The 19,727-nt window shown below is 34.4% G+C and overlaps 2 protein-coding genes across 3 annotated transcripts; one reads left to right on the plus strand and one right to left on the minus strand.

The window, feature by feature from the left end:
- The first annotated feature begins 443 nt into the window (after positions 1–443).
- Positions 444–9,184, plus strand: LOC111896095 (uncharacterized). Of its 2 annotated transcripts, XM_023892117.3 has the most exons (19): positions 444–813; positions 1,006–1,094; positions 1,231–1,340; positions 1,436–1,490; positions 2,285–2,373; positions 2,498–2,564; positions 2,648–2,710; positions 2,831–2,983; positions 3,063–3,156; positions 3,234–3,313; positions 3,393–3,468; positions 4,820–4,863; positions 4,962–5,029; positions 5,125–5,210; positions 5,306–5,463; positions 5,763–7,232; positions 7,783–7,980; positions 8,077–8,233; positions 8,611–9,184. In XM_023892117.3, the coding sequence occupies exons 1-19, from the start codon at positions 702–704 to the stop codon at positions 8,901–8,903; spliced, it is 3,462 nt and encodes a 1,153-aa protein (XP_023747885.1). In that variant the 5' UTR covers positions 444–701; the 3' UTR covers positions 8,904–9,184. The 2 variants fall into 2 exon arrangements, with proteins under 2 accessions (XP_023747885.1, XP_023747893.1); XM_023892125.2 differs by lacking the exons at positions 444–813; positions 1,006–1,094 and adding an exon at positions 1,976–2,027 and having other exon boundaries at positions 1,299–1,340.
- Positions 9,185–11,014: 1,830 nt separating this feature from the next.
- LOC111896088 (polycomb group protein FIE1) lies at positions 11,015–13,744 on the minus strand. Its single transcript, XM_023892109.3, has 13 exons — positions 13,461–13,744; positions 13,070–13,135; positions 12,846–12,968; positions 12,674–12,754; positions 12,502–12,594; positions 12,338–12,413; positions 12,179–12,258; positions 12,013–12,084; positions 11,879–11,938; positions 11,696–11,792; positions 11,528–11,591; positions 11,397–11,456; positions 11,015–11,278 (listed from the first exon to the last, which is right to left on the minus strand). Exons 1-13 carry the CDS (start codon positions 13,635–13,637, stop codon positions 11,215–11,217), a joined length of 1,113 nt encoding a protein of 370 aa, XP_023747877.1. The 5' UTR covers positions 13,638–13,744; the 3' UTR covers positions 11,015–11,214.
- Between the last annotated feature and the right edge of the window lie 5,983 nt (positions 13,745–19,727).

Here is a 19,727-nt window from a genome sequence, read left to right on the forward strand (position 1 = left end):
GCTACACATTGGAAAACGATTTATCAATCATGTGTTCATACACATTTATAAACAATCATAACTTTTCATTTCTTTTTCTTACATTTCGTATTTGCTAAGATAACTCTTATTAATAATTGTTTTCATGTTTTAAACTATCTTAAATGCCTCTAGAAAATAAATTCATAAATTTACAAAAAAATCTACAAAATCTATGTTTATTATACGTATGATGTGATGTTAGATATAATTATATATATATGATTAAAAATAAAATTTATAAAAAAACCTATAAAATCTAGAGGAGAATATAATACTACCAAAAAATACATACTTTGAAATATATGTTAATAAAATATAAGTTTTTACTTTTTACTACATGTAAAATAAATAAATTAAAAAAAAAATCGTAGGATGAAAAAAGTGATTTAGACCCCCAAGAGACCAAAGACGTCGACAGATCATCCATCTCCTGACTGTCAAATACCAGCTGCTGACGGCACCCCGAGATCCCGTAACGCACGTCCTTTAAACCCATCATTCTCACTTCATTTCATCACCTTTAATTCCCATTCATCATCACCACAATCCATGAGATTCACTTTTCACTTTCCCCTCATTCCTCACCACCTTTGAACCACATCTGTGGCTTTGTCACGCTCTATTACGGCGGCGTCGACGGCGTATCATCCGATCTGTGGAAGTTCTTCCTATAGAAATACATGGAGTCGATACTCGCGAGGGCGCTGGAGTATACTCTTAAGTACTGGCTTAAATCCTTCACTAGAGATCAGTTCAAGTTACAAGGACGGACTGTTCAGCTCTCCAATTTAGGTTAGCATTTAGCAACTTGCTTGATTTGGACGCAAATGTATTAAGGTTGTATAAGCTTTTTTGATGCTCTGATCAGAGAATTCCGTGTTGTATTAGTAGGTTTGGTACTTCGATTTCGGTATTATGTTAGTAATTTTGGTGCTTCGATCCGAGAATGTGGTACAATTTGAGTGACGAATTTGATTTTGATAGATATAAACGGTGATGCGTTACACGCGAGTCTTGGATTGCCTCCGGCTTTGAATGTTACAACCGCGAAAGTCGGGAAGTTAGAAATTATAGTACGTAGCTTGTTCTTCAACTTATATTTAATAACTTGCCATCTGAATTTATTTGGAAGGATTGCTGTTGGTGATATCTTCTGCTAGATTTGATTTCTGTACACTATCTAATTTTATCTGGTGATTTGTTTCTAAGCTTCCTTATTTGAGCAATGTACAAGTTGATCCTATTGTTGTGCAAATCGATAAGCTTGATTTGGTATTGGAAGAAAATGATGATTTGGATGCATATAAGAGCACAGACAGGTAACTATTAGTTTGGAACCTAAAAGTCACAACAAAGTTGTTTTAAGTACCACTACAATTCCTAACTTGCTAATCTCTCTGTTTATTTCTTGAAGTGCACAAACACCATCCAGTCCTGCAAAAGGCAGTGGATATGGATTCGCAGACAAGGTTAGTCTCTTCTTACAATGCAGTTTGTAGCTCTTTACTGGGGTTGTGAGCTAATTGAATTATGTTTTTAGACAGTTTGAATTAACATGATATCTGAACATAGGCTTGCATAATAGAATGTTATGGCTAATTAGAGGGGAAAAGAATATCCATCTACTCCTGAGATTAGCAAAACCAAAAAATAGTAGTATGTCACTTCAATGGAGCAATTTGATTGTGTTATTTAAGCTTTCATATCCCATGCTAATTAAGTGAAGCAGTCAAAGGAAGAACATATAGGAAGTCAAGTGAATATAAGTAAAAGTAAATGACTTCTAGCTACATGGAGCTGCACAAAATATTGTATCTTGAGAATGTTACTATTTGAGAACCAGTTGATAAAGACTTGCAACCACTATCTTCATGAAGCTTATTATTATTATTTTTTTAATTTCCAACATAGTAAAGGAGGTTCCAGTTTTAAATATGTGGGTGTTGGTTTGCAGAGGTCATTCTTTCAATGGTAGGAAGCTACTTTCTTCTAGCTGGTAGTGAATTGTACGTGTGCCTTTGTGCTTTCTTACTGCAATATTGACAGCTATCACATTATTTTCCATTGTCTGTTAGCTTTTTTGAAAAATCTCTTGTCTTTTGCATTCAACTATTATGCTTTGCACTTAACAACCCTGGTTTATGAGCTTGGGTCATACTTGTAATCTGGGTTTCATCTTTGTAGGGTTAAGTTGTAGCTCTTAACTATTTCTTTAAGACTTCATGGATTCTAGCACTGACAAGTGACAACTTGCTTTTATCAGATTGCAGATGGAATGACATTAGAAATAAGGACTGTCAACCTTTTACTTGAAACTCATGGAGGTGCTAGACGTCGTGGAGGGGCAACTTGGTACATTTCCAATTTAAGCATCCCTCTCACTAATATCCTTTCTAATTTCTATGATAATCTGCTTGTTGCTTACTTGCTTACACATTATCATTTCTTCTTCTGTATATGTGTTCTCACTAACCAGGGCATCACCAATGGCATCTATTACTATCCGCAACCTCTTGCTTTATACCACAAATGAGAACTGGCAGGTTATCTTATAAACCCAATTCATTTTGATGATTTAGTTTCTTTGATACATTAAATAATTGATTGGAGATTACCCGTGTATCAGGCTGTAAACCTTAAGGAAGCCAGAGACTTCTCAAATGACAAGAAATTCATCTACGTGTTCAAAGTAATTTCTCCTTTTACCATTTCTTTTCAAACTGTTGTTCATTTGTATTGTTTTTGATATTTTAGGTGATGTTCAATTGCTCATATTAGTACTTATGATACTTGTTTTTTGGTTTACCAGAAGCTTGAATGGGAGCATCTATCAATCGACCTCCTGCCTCACCCTGATATGTTTGCAGCATTTTCTGAAGGTGCATTTAAAGATGATGATGGTGCAAAGCGAGTTTTTTTTGGTGGGGAGCGGTTTCTTGAAGGAATTTCTGGAGAAGCTTATGTAATACAAACTTAATCTTCTTAGCTGATTATCTATGAATTGCATTTGAGATGTGGCTAATCTTTGATTCTATATTCAGATTACCATACAAAGAACAGACCTTAACAGTCCATTAGGATTGGAACTCCAACTACATATCCCTGAAGCCGTGTGCCCAGCTTTGAGTGAACCAGGTTGGTTTTAGTCTTTGTTGATAATCTGTTACTATGTTTTGAACCATATTTTGAATAAAACAATTTAACTTGAACAGGACTTCGCGCTCTTCTTCGTTTTTTTACGGGATTGTATGTTTGTCTGAATAGAGGAGACGTGAATCCAAATGCTCAAGAGGTTTGATTTTTTTTTCTTCAATTGTTAACCTTGTTACATAGTTTACAAATTGTTTACAAGCAACTCTCTCTTATGGCAGCGATCAGCTGAAGCTGCAGGGCGTACGCTAGTCTCCATTATGGTGGACCATATATTCTTTTGCATCAAAGATACTGGTTTGTTGACTTCTTACACTTATATACAACCCTTCATTGTAGAATAACTAGAGCTGGATAAAATCGACACAGCCTGAAATTAGCATGTTGGGTTGAGATTTTAAACCTATTTAATTAAATAGGTTGGGTTAGGGTTCTTTTTTTTTTCCTTTCTGAAATCTACCCGCCAATCTGTTTATATATATATATATATATATATATATATATATATATATATATATATATATATATATATATATATATATATATAGATTTAGGTTCAAATGTTTTCACTATCTATTGTGTGCATGTATGATTAATTATGGACCAATCATTTTAGTTATTTTAAGAAAGTAGTTAATGTATATTAAATGCTGAAGATGTAATTAATATCTGTTATATCTTCAACATGTAATATGCATTAATTACTTTCTTAAAATAACTAAAATGATTGGTCCAGAATCAATCATACATGCACACAATAAATAGTGAAAACAAAATAACCTAACCCTATATATATATATATATATATATATATATATATATATATATATATATATATATATATATATAAAATTTAACAATTACAAAACCCTAAACCAATTACCCCACTTTGGACAAGTAATCTCGAGTTGTGTTTCTTTTTAAATTTTATAGAATGTTTGGGCTTCTAACTTATTTAACAAAGTTTGAACTTTTTATTTTTTATTTTTATGTAAAGTTTGATATCTAAATGGGTCAACCCAGGTCCCTGGCTAACTTGTTTATCTAACATATATGATATAATATATGTGGTTGGAAAGAAAAAGTAAATGGGTCAACCCGTTTATCTAATAGACTGGTTGGGTTGAAAATATCAACCTGTTTGTTTTAGCAAGTTTGGTTGTGTTGGAAAATTTTCAACATGTTTATATCAACCTAAACCCAACCATTGTCAATCTCTGATAATAACTTGAGTAACTTGCTAAATTTTCCTGTGGTTAAGGATTGGGTCCCTTGCCAGAATTTTTAACCTTTTTCATCCCTAAAAGATGCATTTGTATCCCGTCTCGTCCCTTCAATATAAAATGATTAAGTTGCCCTTATATGATTTTTAAATTTTTTCTAAAACTTTTTATAATGTAAATAATATACAAATAATAATAAAAAACAATGTCACATAAGTGCAAAATAGTCATTTTACATTGGCCAGAGAAGAAAAGGGATACAAACGCATCTTTTTTAGGGACAAAAAGCTTAAAATTCTTACAAGGGACACAATTCGTAACTTTTAACAAACCACAAGGACAAAGTTTTTAATTTCCAACTCAACTAGAAAAAAAGATGTACATGATGATAAATAGCTGGCTAATGATTCTAATTTACTTTGCAGATTTCCAGTTAGACCTTTTGATGCAATCACTTCTCTTTTCTCGGGTATCTCTCAATGACACTCAAAAAGATTATGTTCTTTGCTGTTTCTCTCTCTGTTCTATCTCCCTCATTCACATTTTAAATTCAATTTGGTCTTTCAGTCAAGCCTTTCTGATGGAGAAATCACCAAATGTTTAACGCGGGTCATGATAGGTGGACTATTTCTGCGGTATAGTTATACTATGGTTTGTTTTTTTATAGTTATTTTCATACAATTGTCAGAAAAAAAACCTTACAATTTTATTTATCTGGGATAAAATTCAGGGATACTTCCTCTCGCCCACCATGTGCATTAGTACAACCATCAATGAATGATGCTGCAGAGGAACCACTAAGCATTCCAGATTTTGGTATAAATAATAGAAAAACAAAACGTATTATTTATTGATATTCTCATATTCATACACTATATAAAATTTGATATCTCCCATTTTTATTTAACCAGGAAAGAATTTCTGTCCTCCAATATATCCATTAGGAGATGACCAATGGAAATTAAGCGATCGTGTTCCATTAATTTCCCTCCATTGCCTCCAGTTTTTGCCCTCACCCACCCCACCTTCCTTTTCTACACAAACTGTCATTGATTGCCAGCCTCTTATGGTACTTCCAATTGATAATTTAAATATAAATATTAACATTTCTTTACCCATAATAGCAATATGCAACTGATGATAGCAATGTAGAAACAATTTAAAACTCATAATAGCAACGTACTTACATTTCTTCCCAATAATGACAATATGTAGCAAATAAATTACAATGCCCATATTGGTAGCAAAATGTAAGTATGTTGCTATTATAGTAAAAGATAAAATACATTGCTATTATTTTTAAGGAAATGCAAATGCATTGCTACTCTCTGAATTGTTTCTTTTTACTTTACTATGTCTTGTTTTTAGATACATCTTCAAGAGGAGTCGTGTCTAAGAATATCATCTTTACTAGCTGATGGAATCATGGTTAATTCCGGTGACATTTCACTGGATTTCTCTATCAACTCCCTTGAACTAAACATCAAAGGAATAGACATCACAATTCCACTCGAAAATCAAAAATCTAATAATCCTTCATTTGATAACTCCTTCACTGGAGCAAAACTTCATATTGAAAACCTATTTTTTCACGAGTCACCTTCCTTGCGCCTCAAGCTACTCAATCTCGACAAAGATCCTGCATGTTTCTGTCTATGGAAAGGCCAACCAATCGATGCCAGCCAGAAAAAATGGACAGGTGGCGCTTCCGTTCTTAATTTATCTCTAGAAACACGTAACAGGAATGTAATCAACGATTCCGGTCTCCAATCTTCGGAATTGACATGTGTAGAAGTGAAAGACGCTTGCATTCAGGTTGCAATGGTAACAGCAGACGGGACCCCTTTAACAGACGTCCCGCCGCCAGGTGGCGTTGTTAGAGTAGGAATCGCGTGTGAACAATATCAGTCAAACACTTCTGTTGACCAACTGTTTTTTGTATTGGATCTATACACGTATTTCGGTATAGTCAGTGAGAAGATGGCCATGGTTGGAAAAAGTAAACGGAAAAAAGCGGTGAAAAGTGATGGAAATTTAATCGAAAAAGTTCCTGGTGATACTGCTGTTAGTTTAGCTGTTAAAAACCTAAAGCTAACTTTTCTAGAATCTTCCATTCAAGAAATAATGCCCTTGGTTCAGTTTTTTGGAGAAGATCTTTTCATGGAAGTTACACATAGAACCCTCGGTGGTGCAATGGCAATTTCGTCAATTTTACGCTGGGACAAAGTCCAGGTGGACTGTGCTGAAACTTTTGAGACGAATTTAATAAATTCAAATGGTAAAGAATTTTGTCTCCCTAAATTAAGACCTGTTTTTTGGGTGCAAAAAGGAAGGAATAATCAACCGTTTTTGAATTTACGAATGGTGCATGTTATTCCATATAACGCACAAGACACAGAGTGTCATAGTGTAAGTTTATCCGCTTGTGTCGCGGGTGTACGTTTAGCCGGTGGGATGAATTACACCGAATCGCTACTCCACCGGTTTGGGATTTTAGGACCGGATGGTGGGCCGGGGGTTGGGCTTTCTGAAGGTTTGGACCGTTTGTCTGCGGGCCCATTTTCAAAACTTTTCAAACCATCATCGCATAAAAGCATAGAGGAGAAGGATAGCGGTTATTTGCAGTTGGGTACGCCTGATGACGTGGACGTATTGCTGGAATTGAAGGACTGGTTATTTGCGTTGGAGGGTGCTGACGTGGCAGAAAGTTTGTTTTTCAATAGAGAAGAGGGATCATGGCATACAACTTTCGAGAGTTTTAAAGTTAAAGCAAACAGCAGGAAAAGTCGCTTAGTAAATGGGAAGAATAACTCGAAACATCCTATTGAGTCAGTGACGGTGGGTATTTTTGTCATTATTGTAACAGTAAATTACATTTTTGGTACCTGAGTATAGGTAGTTTTTGCATTTTTGGTCCCAAAAAGTTTATATTTCAGTTTTCGTACTTATTTGAGGGAGCAAAAACGTTACAAAAACCTCAAGGTAGGACCAAAATGCCAAGACAACTTTTAGGGATCAAAATTGAAAAAATCAGCTATATTCAAGGGCCTAAAAATGTAATTTGTCTATAGGTGATATCTACAAATTTGGTCTCAAAAAGTTCTCTTACAATATTGGTCCCTGTTCCAAGTAAAATGACTTTTTGGTCTCAAAGTTGATTTCACAATTTTGGTCCAAAAACTGGTATAGTCGTTTTGCTTGGAATAGGGACTAAAAACTTTACAAAAACCTCAGATAAGGAACCAAATTGCAAGAGACAACCTTAAGGGACCAAAAAAATTGAAAAAAAAAACTAACTAAACTCAAGGACCAAAAATCTAATTTGCTATTTACTATAATTATGTTGTTTGCTCACAGATATTATATATAAAATTGGAAATTGATGTAGGTTGGTGTGGAAGGGTTAAAGACGTTGAAACCACAGCAGCAGCATAAAGGAGTTGTACCTTCAAATGGGCACAAGGAAAGGGTTGAGCCACATGGTGGGGTGGATCTTGAAGCTGACATAGTGTTATCTGAAGATGATGGTGTTAATGGGGTGATTAATTGGGTGGTGGAAAGTTTGAAATTTTCTGTGAAACATCCGGTAATTTTACTTGTAGCTATAATTTCTAGTTTGTACAATCAAGAGCATATATCTATATTGATGATGGGTGGGTAATTTGGTAATTTATAATTGTAGGTCGAGGCAATTGTAACCAAGGATGAGTTGCAACATGTTGCTAAGTTATGCAAGTCAGAAGTTGATTCCATGGGGCGAATAACTGCTGGGGTTTTGCGTGTGTTGAAGTTAGAAGGATCGATTGGTCAGACAGCAATGGATCAACTAAGTAATCTTGGTAAATATTTCTTTCTTTTCTAGTCTGAATACATGTCTGGATGAGTCAAATGACCATTTTATCTTTATATTCCAAATTCTTTTTTCGCAATATTCATCAATTCTAACATGAGATGAATCAGGTGGAAAAATAAAATAAAAAAGACAAATAGCTAAACGGTTAAAGTCTCTTGACACATTAAGCCACGTGTTAAGTGCTTAACCTATTTATATCATTAAGTCAAAAAGAAGCAACCCCTTAATCTATTAAGTTGACATGGACTTAATAGAGAAAGTCCGGGAAAAGTCACTTTTTCCCATTAAGTCCTTTTTTACAAAGAAACATGGCCTTATTAGCTATATATATGATGTGGAACTTATCCAACTGAAAACTTGTAGGAAGTGAAGGGTTTGACAAGATCTTTTCAGCAAATAGTAATGGCTCTTCTAGTGTTGTTGGCTTGAGTCCATCTTCCTTATTGGCTTCAGATGACAAACGTAGTACATCCTTGGGTTCAACTTTAAGTTCACTTGAAGTGGCATTATTAGATACACACACCAATTGCACAGCTCTTGCTGCTAACTTAAGCACTTCTGAGTCCACCAAGCCACACCTTCACAGTGTACAAGAACTCACTCTGAAACTCGAGAGTATGCAGAAATTATTGGCCAAGTTGCAGACTCAACTCTAATTCCACCTTCTACATTATTGCCGTGGTTGTACAATTTCGGTATTGTATGGTCTCTCCCTCTCCCTCTTCCTAGATATATGCATTCTTTTGTGTATATAATAGTCTTTACATATATTATTATTATTATTATTTACCAGCACATGTACCAAAGTCAGCTGGTCCGAAATTTTGTATGAAAAAAACACTTTATTCACCACATAGTTGCTTGCATTTGCGCACTACTGGATAAAGTTGTTTACTATGTGTTTATATTATACAGAGAAAAAACTACAAATTTGGTCTATGTTTTTGTCAAAAATATGGCGTTCAAGTCCCTAAACTTTCAATTTTGCATAGAAGGTCCTTATGGGTATGTTGTGTTGTGGTTTTGGGTCCATGGTTTTAACTCTCATCTAATTTGTTTGTCAAATTTTATGAAATGAGGATTTTACCGTCGGTCGCTCGCACGCACGTGCACACACACACACCCACACACACACATATATATATATATATATATATATATATATATATATATATATATATATATATATATATATATATATATATATATATATATATATATATATATAATTTATTTGTCTACTAGGTGTGAGGCCTGTATAATACATGGTTTTTTTTTTCTAAAATTAATATATTTTGTTAAGCATTACATGTTTAATAATTTACAAAACTAAATTTAGAAAGAATATCAATATTAGCCGTGAATGAATCAATTTTTGCAAGGATTCTGTAAATTATTGTGAATTAAAAATGAATTGGTTGAAAATTATGTTTTTCAATTAAGAAGGTTGATTTGAATTTAAATTGAATTTAATATATTAATTGACAAATTACATGAGAATTTATAGACATTTAAATTTCCTTATTTTCTTTATTGTATTTTTGGATTAAATTTTTTTTTATAATTTAATAACAAAGCCGAAAAAACCACAATTTGCGAAATGGATTTAAATGAAATTGAAAAAATTTAAAAAATGACATGTGGCATATTCAATTAGATGATAACGACAAAAAAAACTTTTATTTATTAGGTAGAATTACTAAGTGGGACCCACCCCACATCTCCCTTCTACTTACCTTGAGTCACATCACTTTATTAATAAGACTATAGATATGGATACATAATCCTCAGCCACCCTCAATGCCAAAACACCACCTCAGATGTGGCCAGAATGTGGAGATGACAACATAAAGTAACACCCCGTGGAGGAGTAATGTCATGGTTATACAATATTTAATGCAAACTTATCCTATAAATTAAAGCAGTGGTGATATGGTGGGTATTTACTAGCAAATATGGAATGATGTTGAGATGACATATCATATGATGTGACAAATAAAATGATGTGGAGACTGGAGAGTACCCAGAACAAGATGAAGATGACCCATGCACATCATCACTATATAAAGATCTTATGAAAGCTCTTGTTCTCTAAGAATCGCTAAAACCTCAAATCAACAATACCCATCAATTGTTTTTTCATCCATGCATCCCCTTCAGGTTTCTCCTTGCTCCATTCTTGACCCAAATGAATTTCCCTAGAGGCTCGAGTTCATCCATCATTCTTCTCATATGGATGTTTGAATTTGAAGTTTGAGGTTGTTTCTTAATCAGAATAAAGAGGAAAAGAAAAAGACCTTATAGAGCAACATTGATTTGTTGTCTTGGTGGAATTTCTAGGACGTTGCTTAGTTTCTGTTTTCAGATTTAGGGAAATCAGTTTAGCATTGGATCCCTACAATAGGTTAGAATAGTTTCTGAAGGTTTTATTAACCTGATTCCATCTTCAATTTTTGGGTTTCAGCAAATGCTAAAGAAAAATTAGGTTATAGTTCACTGAGCTTTTAACAGGGGATTTGATGGTGTTTTGGAAGATGGGTTAAACTTCTCTTTATTGAAGATTTCTCCGAGTACCAACTTCTAGTGGTCACCAAAAGATATCATGCTGCCCTTTAAGAAACTCATCTCTTCCCTCTCTCATGGTTACCAAAAGCCGGCAAATTCGTCATTTCATAACATTTAACAGAGAAATTAGATGGGGGTTAAAACTAGATACCAAAACCACAATGAAACATGCCCATAAGGACCTTCTATGCAAAATTGAAAGTTAAGGGACCAAATTTGCAGTTTTCTCTATTCTATTTATGTATATATAGTCCGCTACAGATCCAAGTCCAACTCTATGATTGTTGAAGAAACCAAATACAAAAAATAGATGATGCATTCTTCTACATAACTCGATGAAGCACAAGCAATCACTATACAAGACAAGGTACAAACAGTATAGCCGGATAGATTTAAATAAGGTTATGATGTCGCAACTGTATCCCACCGCCAAATGGTGCCATCTTCACAGCAACTCAGTATTGTGCTGAAACATAAACATATCTCAACATCATCAAAGGTAATAAATAATAATGCTCTACACATCACTTAAAAGTTAAAAGTAAAAAAAAAAAAAACAGGAAGAAAGATTTATAGTTTTATACCTGCCATCAAAGGACATGGCAGTTTGCCTGATTGGAGATTTGGATTGAACATGGGATAACCTGAAAATTAATCAAATCAATCTTTACTCTTTACTCTTTAGATGATGATTTTAGAAACTAAGAAAGCAAACCTTGCAATGAGAGAAGGTGGACTAGTCTGCAATTCCCATACAAAAATTTTCCCTTCTCTGTTGCCTGTTCAACATTCATTACATACACCATTACTAGAATGAACTTTTTATATTATTACATGATCAATTCTTATTTTTTAGAGACATCATAATTTAATTCATAGTTACCTATTGCTGCTGCATTGTAATGGAAATCACACGAAAGCTTTATAAACCAAATGTCACATTCAGGGACAGGATATTTCTGAAGGATATCTACTGTGCCCTGAAAATTAATTATAATTTATCACCATTTTTTCTTTCTTCACCCTTAAAAATCAAGTAATATAAGTAAATTATATGGTATCAAACCTCTCCTGGAGATTGCTCTTTCATCTTTGGCTCCCACAATACAAACTCATTATCAACACTCTACAAAAAAACAATAAATAAATAAATCAACTTTATATAGAAACAATAAATATGTATGAGGTATAGACAGTTACCTTAGATAATATGAAATCACCTAGCCACCTATTGCAGTCGACATAATTTGTATGGATTGAAGCAATTAACACCTAAAGAAATGTTGACCTTGGATTAAAAAAGGGACAAATGTTCATTTCACAAAAGAAACTAATCAATAAAAAAATTAAAAAAAAAAAATCTAACCGGAAACTGCACATATTTTGTAGGAAATTGTGAAGGAGATCCCTCCCATGTAAAAGACCTCTCAACATATGTCCAAAACTCTGCAACAAACTCAATAAAAGATAAACATTTACTACTTCACACATTTTGTAGAAAAACACAATTAACAAAAGACTCTACCTTTCATTGACCAGATCTTTACAGTGTTATCCATACCACAACTGGCAATACGATATATATCTGAAGGATGAAAATCCTGAAACAAATATTAAAAAAAAATATATACTTAATAAATGATTTGAAGTGTTCATTGAATGGAAATGAGATAACAAGTCTACACTAACCACACTTAACACTTCATTGCGATGACCACCAGCTCCAGCAAATATCAAAATACATATTCCAGTTTGAACATTCCACAAGCGAACAGATTCATCCTATTCAAACTCAGAAAATAAAAATCAGTTTTGAATATACTTTAGAGGACCCAAACTGTAAATTTGGAATCATGCTTACTTTACTTGCAGAAAGCACAAGAGAAGGTCTTAATGCTTGTGTTCTGATTTCATTTACTGAATCTCCATGGCCAACAAAACTCTGCGGGAAATAACAATGATTATAGGGTCACAAATTACAATTACAGAATAAAGAAAAAAATGCCATCATTATCAAATTGAAAGAAGTTAACCTTGTGTATCTTCTCATTGCCAGCATCAATGACACGGATTATACCATTGATTCCTCCAGCAACTAACAATGGTGTCCCATCAGCATCACATGCCCAGCTCACAGTGTAGAAAGACTCGTCCTTCTGATCTAGAATGCACATGGAAATCCAGGTTTTGTTCATATATGCTTAAATACCTCCCACTAAAAAGATAAGATTTTAATATAGAATATGTTTAATCTTACATCTTCATCAATGTAGGATTGTAGTACAGCAATAACGCCACCTTCAAGGCATTGGTATACAGTAACCTAAAAATATAAACATCTTCGTTTAATCATATAACAAGTACAGAAGAAATCAGAAGTAGCTGGAAATGTATAACATCACAACGACTATAGATTTAGTTAACTGTTTGTCTGTTTCGTTTAATGGATCCCTTTCAGCTAATCTATGCTCATTCCGCAATTTAGACCTAATCGAAAGCCTACTTTACCAAATAATCGTGAATTAATCACATTTTCATCCACCTAGCTTCAGTGTCGATTTCTAAAGGAAAAAACTGAAAGTCGCAATCTAATTGGAAAGTTTTCAGTAAACTAACGATAACAGAGAAAGGACACATGAAACTCTTACGCGATTACCACCGACAGTGGCGAATACATTGTAATAACGAGAGTCGATGAAGTTGAAAACGACGGCGTAAATTGGGCGCTTGCCTTCTTGTAGCCTGTTGGTGACTCTATAATCCCTCTTCTTCGACGGGATCAGTGATCCGATAACTGGTTCGCAGCCTAACGTTATCTTCGCCATTGAAACTATACTACTATTTTCCTAAGCGGCCACCGGAAACTACCGCACCGGAGCACAACGGAGCGAGCGGCAAAGAGGGCAAAATCAACCGTGCTCGTTAAAAGTTGTTTGGGGAAAGAGGCTAAAACCTATATTCACTTTCTCCGATATACCCTTCTAATTTAAAATAAGGACATAAATACCCCCTATATTTATCATTCGTTTCATAATACTCCTTTTATCCTAAAAAATACAATAATAATATGCAATTCCCGTATTAGAAACATGATAAGGGAACGTTAGATTTAATGATTTTGCCGGATATAGATATTTTTTTTGGGTTAATTCCAAAAAATAGACATAAAAATTGAATTTTTAGGTATAAACATGAATTTTGTGGAGGTGAGCTAATCGAATTTTTAGGTATAAACATGAATTCCGTGGAGGTGAGCTCCGAGGGCTTCGAGTAATCGACTTAATCTCTGAGGAATCGATGTGGGAAAAAAATAAAATCTGAAGAACCATTCCGCAGAGCTACCTCCGAGGAATGAGTTATCATTCTTCGGAGGTAGCTCCACAGAATGGTTCTTCAAGTTTTTTTTTCCACATTGACTCTTCGGAGTTTATACTCATTCCGGTGAGCAAAAGTTCATTCCTCAGAGGTAGCTCTGCGGAATTGTTCTTAAGATAATTTTTTTTGCCATATCGATTCCTCAGAACTTATACTCATTCTGTGGATCCTTTGGAGCCCACCTCCGTGGAATCCATGTCTATAACTGAAAATTCGATTTTTTTTGTTTATTTTTTTGGAATCCATGTCTATACCTGAAAATTCAATTTTTTTGTCTATTTTTTAGAATTCAACCCCAAAAAATATCTAAATCCAACAAAATCCCTTAGATTTATAGTCTTACTTCCAACTGAGGGTAACCTATTTCCATTGAAGACATCTAACAATAAAAATGTTTGCGCAAAAAACAAGAAATAAAGAAAAAAAAGCAACAAAACTCATGTGTGCTATACAAATATAAACAATAGAACAACAAGACAAATATAACAACAAGAGAGCAAAAAAGTAAAGAGGGACACATGTGCAAACAGATGATATACTCAAAACTCATACATAAAAAAGAAAATTGTAACATGTGCTAATCCGCTACCCTATTTATATGCAACTATTCATTTATGCTTCTTTGCTACTCAAATCTTAAGTGTCTAACCACTATTATTTAGTGCGACGTCCTCAGAAAGAGTTAACTTCACCCTCCTGATTTTATATGTTGGTCGACTCGTTTGGATATGTCAAAACCATCACAACCTTTATTCCTTCGATCTTTCTCATCACATCATCTTCCTAGTACCTCCTTAGGGAAGTTTCTCAGACGTCCAAAAAGAAAATGAGGTGTTATTTTTAGGGGTAATTGTGAAGAAGTAAGGGAATTCTTCTTACAAAATGTTTTTATTAGAAACACTTAGAGGAAGTAATTTATGCTCTATAAATCTTAAATTCTTGTTTTAATCCTTATTTTATCTTGTAATTGGGTTTAGCAGATCATGATCAACTAAAACCCTAGAAATTCGACTATAGGTCTAAATTTCTTCTTGTTTGTTTTTATTTTTATGTTTATGTTCTTGGATTATTGTTGGAATTGGTAATGCATGTTTGTTTCAATTAAAATCAATGATTATTTGCGTACATGAGTTGTTGGATCGAGAAATTCGGGTTTGGCATAATGCAAAATAAGAATAATCACAAATCAACAAGATGAGTTTTGGTGCTAAACATGATAGTCGTTTATTAAGAGGAGAAAAAGAATAAAAATATGATCCTAGCTATTTACAATGCTCAACTCTCAACTCACAATGACTACATATATGTGCACACCTCCTCTAATGAGATATATATATATATATATATATATATATATATATATATATATATATATATATATATATATATATATATAGTTAAGTTCAAATAAGAATACTATTTAATGTGAGAATGTGAGAACGCTATTTTATGTTACTATTCTACTATGAATTTAATATGTATAGTATTGTAGTAATTATAATATGAATATATTCAATTTTATATTGCTATTCTACTATAAAATATATATATATATATATATATATATATATATATATATATATGTAGTAATTTAGTAAATTCTAATGTGAATGTTAAATATGTGATTGTTCATATATTCGGTGATGAATAATGTCATAAAGTTGTACATACAAAATTTTAATGTGAATATTAATGTGTGATTGTTCGTATATTTGTTGATGAATATGTGACATCCCCATTTTCACAGCCAGAAAAGACCGATTTTTGTTTATGCTTTATAAAAATCAGAGTATTTCTTTCAATAAAAACGTTGCAGAATTTGTTCCCAGAAAAACATGATAATTTCATTATCAAAGCATTTCCGAAGAAATGTATTTTTATTCATTTAAAACATTTGGGATGTCATCGTCAATACAGAAACATAAACATAAAAAGAACTTACATTTATTTACACTAGTGATCTACATCTCTTTTAAATCTCTCAGTGTAAAGTAGCTTCGTATCGACACCTGTGATACAAATAAACTAAGTGGGTCAGGTTGGGAAACCTGGTGAGTACATAGGGTTTTCAACCCACAATAATATAATTATTATGTTTAATCATCAAACATTTAACCCAATTACCCATCCCCATTATCTTCTTTAATCTTAAGGATCTACCCTAAGAATCGGTTATTTCTCGTTCATTCATTCCTAAGGATTTTCCTAAGGAATAGGTACGAAGTCCATCGTTGTCAATGACACAGCTGCTAGTTCTATCACATAGGCGCACCTGCCATAGTTGTGACATTCTATATGAGGCGCTTCTGCCGGTATTGTCCTTTAGACGCTGCTGTCAAGGTTATAATGTTCACTATTAGGCGCAACTGCTGATATTATCCTTAGAGCGCAACTGCTAGGATGTTTATCGTAGATCAACAACATCTACAGGTTGTGGTGCAGCTGCCAGTGCTCATCTATAGGGTACTAGGTCCATTGCTGCCAATGTTCACCTATAGGGAACTAGGTCTATACCACTAATATTCCTCTATTTCAGCTTTCACCCCTCGTCCTTCATCTACCCATGTTTTACCCAACATATTTTGTAGATATAAAAATACGTATACAGTTTAAAACATTTAAAACATGTATAAAAATCTCTCACCCAGCATAGACAGCAAGTATTCAGACAATATGCACACATAGCACGTAATTTATATTAAATACTTCATATCTATGTGTAAGATGAAAGTAACTATGCACTCACTTGGTAAGGTGGTGACTCGGTACTCGGACAACACTTCGTTACTCTTAAAATATTTTCCTCGGACAAACCTAGTATCATTACCACTAGAGTTTAGTCTAATATTCACCGAGACTAATTAATAGTCTAGCTATTATTACTATTATATAAGCATTAAATGATACTTATATAACTCATAATAATAGCCCAATTACTTAGTATAAGGTCCTAATAACATTACTATAATTAATTAGAAGTTATATTAAAAATAACTTAGACGTAACTCACTTACAACGAGTTTTTCGCAAAACCAGGATTCGCTGGAGAAGCGTTCCTAAGCCGAAAGGCTCTTTTCTCGGAGCCGTCGGGCGCTCCGGGGCTTCTGCCTCGTGCTAGGGAGTTACCCTAGGCTTTGGGGGGTTAGGGAGGCTTAGAGAGAGAGTTTAGAGAGAGAAAGAAGTGGGGAAAGGTGTGGGAAATGGAGGAACCCGAAACCTCTATTTATAGGCTGAATTCCTGATGGACTCACCGAGTAGGAGGACCTACTCGCCGAGTTGGGGCATGTGGCAGCCTTCTGGTGGTGCCACGTCACCCCTATCGCGTATCAGCCTTCAAACTTAGAAAAATCATAACTCTCGCATACGAGCTCCGTTTTCGATGTTCTTTTTCTCAACGCGTAGGCAAAATCAAGATCTACAACTTTCATTTAGACTCCGTCGGCTAATTCTCGACCGATCTCAAATTTAATAGTAGGAGGCGTTTAGACTGTTAAATAACCGCGAAGAATTCGTAACTTCTTCATACGGAATCCGTTTTCGTCTATCTTTTTACCGTTGAGTTCCTATTAATGAGATATTCAACTCTCATTTAGGTCTCGTAAGCCAAAAACCACTAGAACTAAAATTCGAGTTTCGGGTCGTGCACTGCTAAGCTAAATCTTAAAAAAATCATAACTTCGTCATACGAAGTCAGATTTGGGCGTTCTTTTTATGGATATTCTCAGTTTAACGTATACTACAACTTTGGTTTAGATCACTAAGGCTAGAAATCGCTCCATCGTAAATTTACTATTTACGCTTCCCGGTGTCGTGCCGGTTTTGCCGTAAAACTTCAACGGGCCATAACTTCTTCGTTATAACTCGGATTTTGGCGTTCTTTATACGTACGGAAACCTTGAGACATATTCTAAAATTTGGTTAAGACTATTTATTATAAATAATATTTTTCCGAAAAGTCGTTTTGCGACACTTATTGCCTCTAAAATAACTAGCCCGGATCTGCGGGCGTTACAATTATCTCCCCTTAGGATGATTACGTCCCGGAATCATCAACGAAACAGGGCAGTATAATGACTCCATACGTTATCTCTTCATCCTAGGTAATAATTGTAACTTCTATGTTGCTTCGAACGAGTATTTAACTCTTGGACTCCTTGACTGCAGGCGGTGCTCGGTCTTGCACCTGCTTGTTAGACTTTCAATCATGACCTTCGTGTCACAACCTCATTCTTTATCAGAGACTCCTTCTTCTTCTTAACAAACTTAGGATAAGTTAATTTGATTACTACAATTGACCGATGTGTCATATTCTAATGACCTATCATCGTATGTAGCAACGCTTAGACTCATGTCTCTTAGAGTCAAATTCCGGAATGGAATATGCCTTCCTTCATGGTCTAATGTGATATAATCACATTTTAACATGTAGCATTTCTAGCTACCAACTTCTTTAACAACGAGCACGATACTTCTATTGATCGCTTTGATTTCAATCGTTTGGTTTAAGTCGGACGCTACATCAAACTTGGTTCTCTGAACCACGTAACCTACTCATCGTAGTCGGACTCAATGTGATATGACCACTAGGGTCGGGATAACAATAATCTTCTTAGTCATTACCGAAACAATGGTAACGACATACTTGAATAAAATGAAATCAATTACTAGCTTCTTGGTAACCTTGTGACTTTCCCTGATCCAAGTGCGAGTCCTGTGCTTCCGGTAGTATAGGCCTCTACTACCATTCACACCTACTCATACTCGTCCCAAGTATTGTCTCGCAGTTTTCCAAGTCACTATCACAAAAAAACATTTTTTAACACATATAAATGAGTCCAAACAATCATAAAAATTTCCCTAGACTCTACTAGGACTTCTTCCATGCGTACGTTCAATCATTAATTCTACTTCAACTCGGTTGGCTGTGGAAACTCCATACGATGGGACAACTTCAGGAATTACACCAATCGTTCCATCATCCCGCCGATTGAAGGTGTACTTTGGACGTACCGTACTCTTCTAAACACACTGTTATTTTACCATACATATTTTAAAGGAAAGATACCACTCTTACGATATCTTCCGATAGATGTCATATACTATCATAAGCCTTTTCATTTCCACCATTTACACAATTTGCTACCAGCCTTCACCATGATGTTACGTTCACAGAAGCATGCGTTCAGTGCATCAAGACGAGAATATAGATAGAGAAGATTTAGACGTGTAATCCTCCTTATTACTCCGAAAGGTTACATGCCAATTCTAATATCGTAATTAAACGTTTAGAAACCTGAGCACATAAAATTTCCAGATCCGGTCGGCAACAGACCATAGATCCGATTATACATTTAGCATCATAAAGCATCATAAATCATTTAGCACATAAAAGCATGTTAGACATTTTCCCTAAATAAGCTAGTGCTTGTGTCTATTCAGGTGTATTACCTAAGACACACTCCTCACCATCATTGCTTAGCATTCTAAGTTTAAGTCTAGAAATAAATCCATATTCCTAGTTCGCTTAAACTAATGCTCTG

The sequence above is a fragment of the Lactuca sativa genome, chromosome 7 (genome assembly GCF_002870075.4).
Source record: "Lactuca sativa cultivar Salinas chromosome 7, Lsat_Salinas_v11, whole genome shotgun sequence".
Lineage (NCBI taxonomy): Eukaryota > Viridiplantae > Streptophyta > Magnoliopsida > Asterales > Asteraceae > Lactuca > Lactuca sativa.

Bases quoted from the DNA above. Each gene is read 5' to 3' on its own strand.
- LOC111896095 (XM_023892117.3), top strand. From the start codon at position 702: ATGGAGTCGATACTCGCGAGGGCGCTGGAGTATACTCTTAAGTACTGG. The intron at 4,864-4,961 runs GTATCTCTCAAT...TTGGTCTTTCAG, and splicing joins AATCACTTCTCTTTTCTCGG to TCAAGCCTTTCTGATGGAGA. The intron at 5,030-5,124 runs GTATAGTTATAC...GATAAAATTCAG, and splicing joins ATAGGTGGACTATTTCTGCG to GGATACTTCCTCTCGCCCAC.
- LOC111896088 (XM_023892109.3), bottom strand. From the start codon at position 13,637: ATGGCGAAGATAACGTTAGGCTGCGAACCAGTTATCGGATCACTGATC. The intron at 13,136-13,460 runs GTAAGAGTTTCA...TTATATTTTTAG, and splicing joins CCACTGTCGGTGGTAATCGC to GTTACTGTATACCAATGCCT. The intron at 12,969-13,069 runs GTAAGATTAAAC...ATTCTAGATCAG, and splicing joins AATCCTACATTGATGAAGAT to AAGGACGAGTCTTTCTACAC.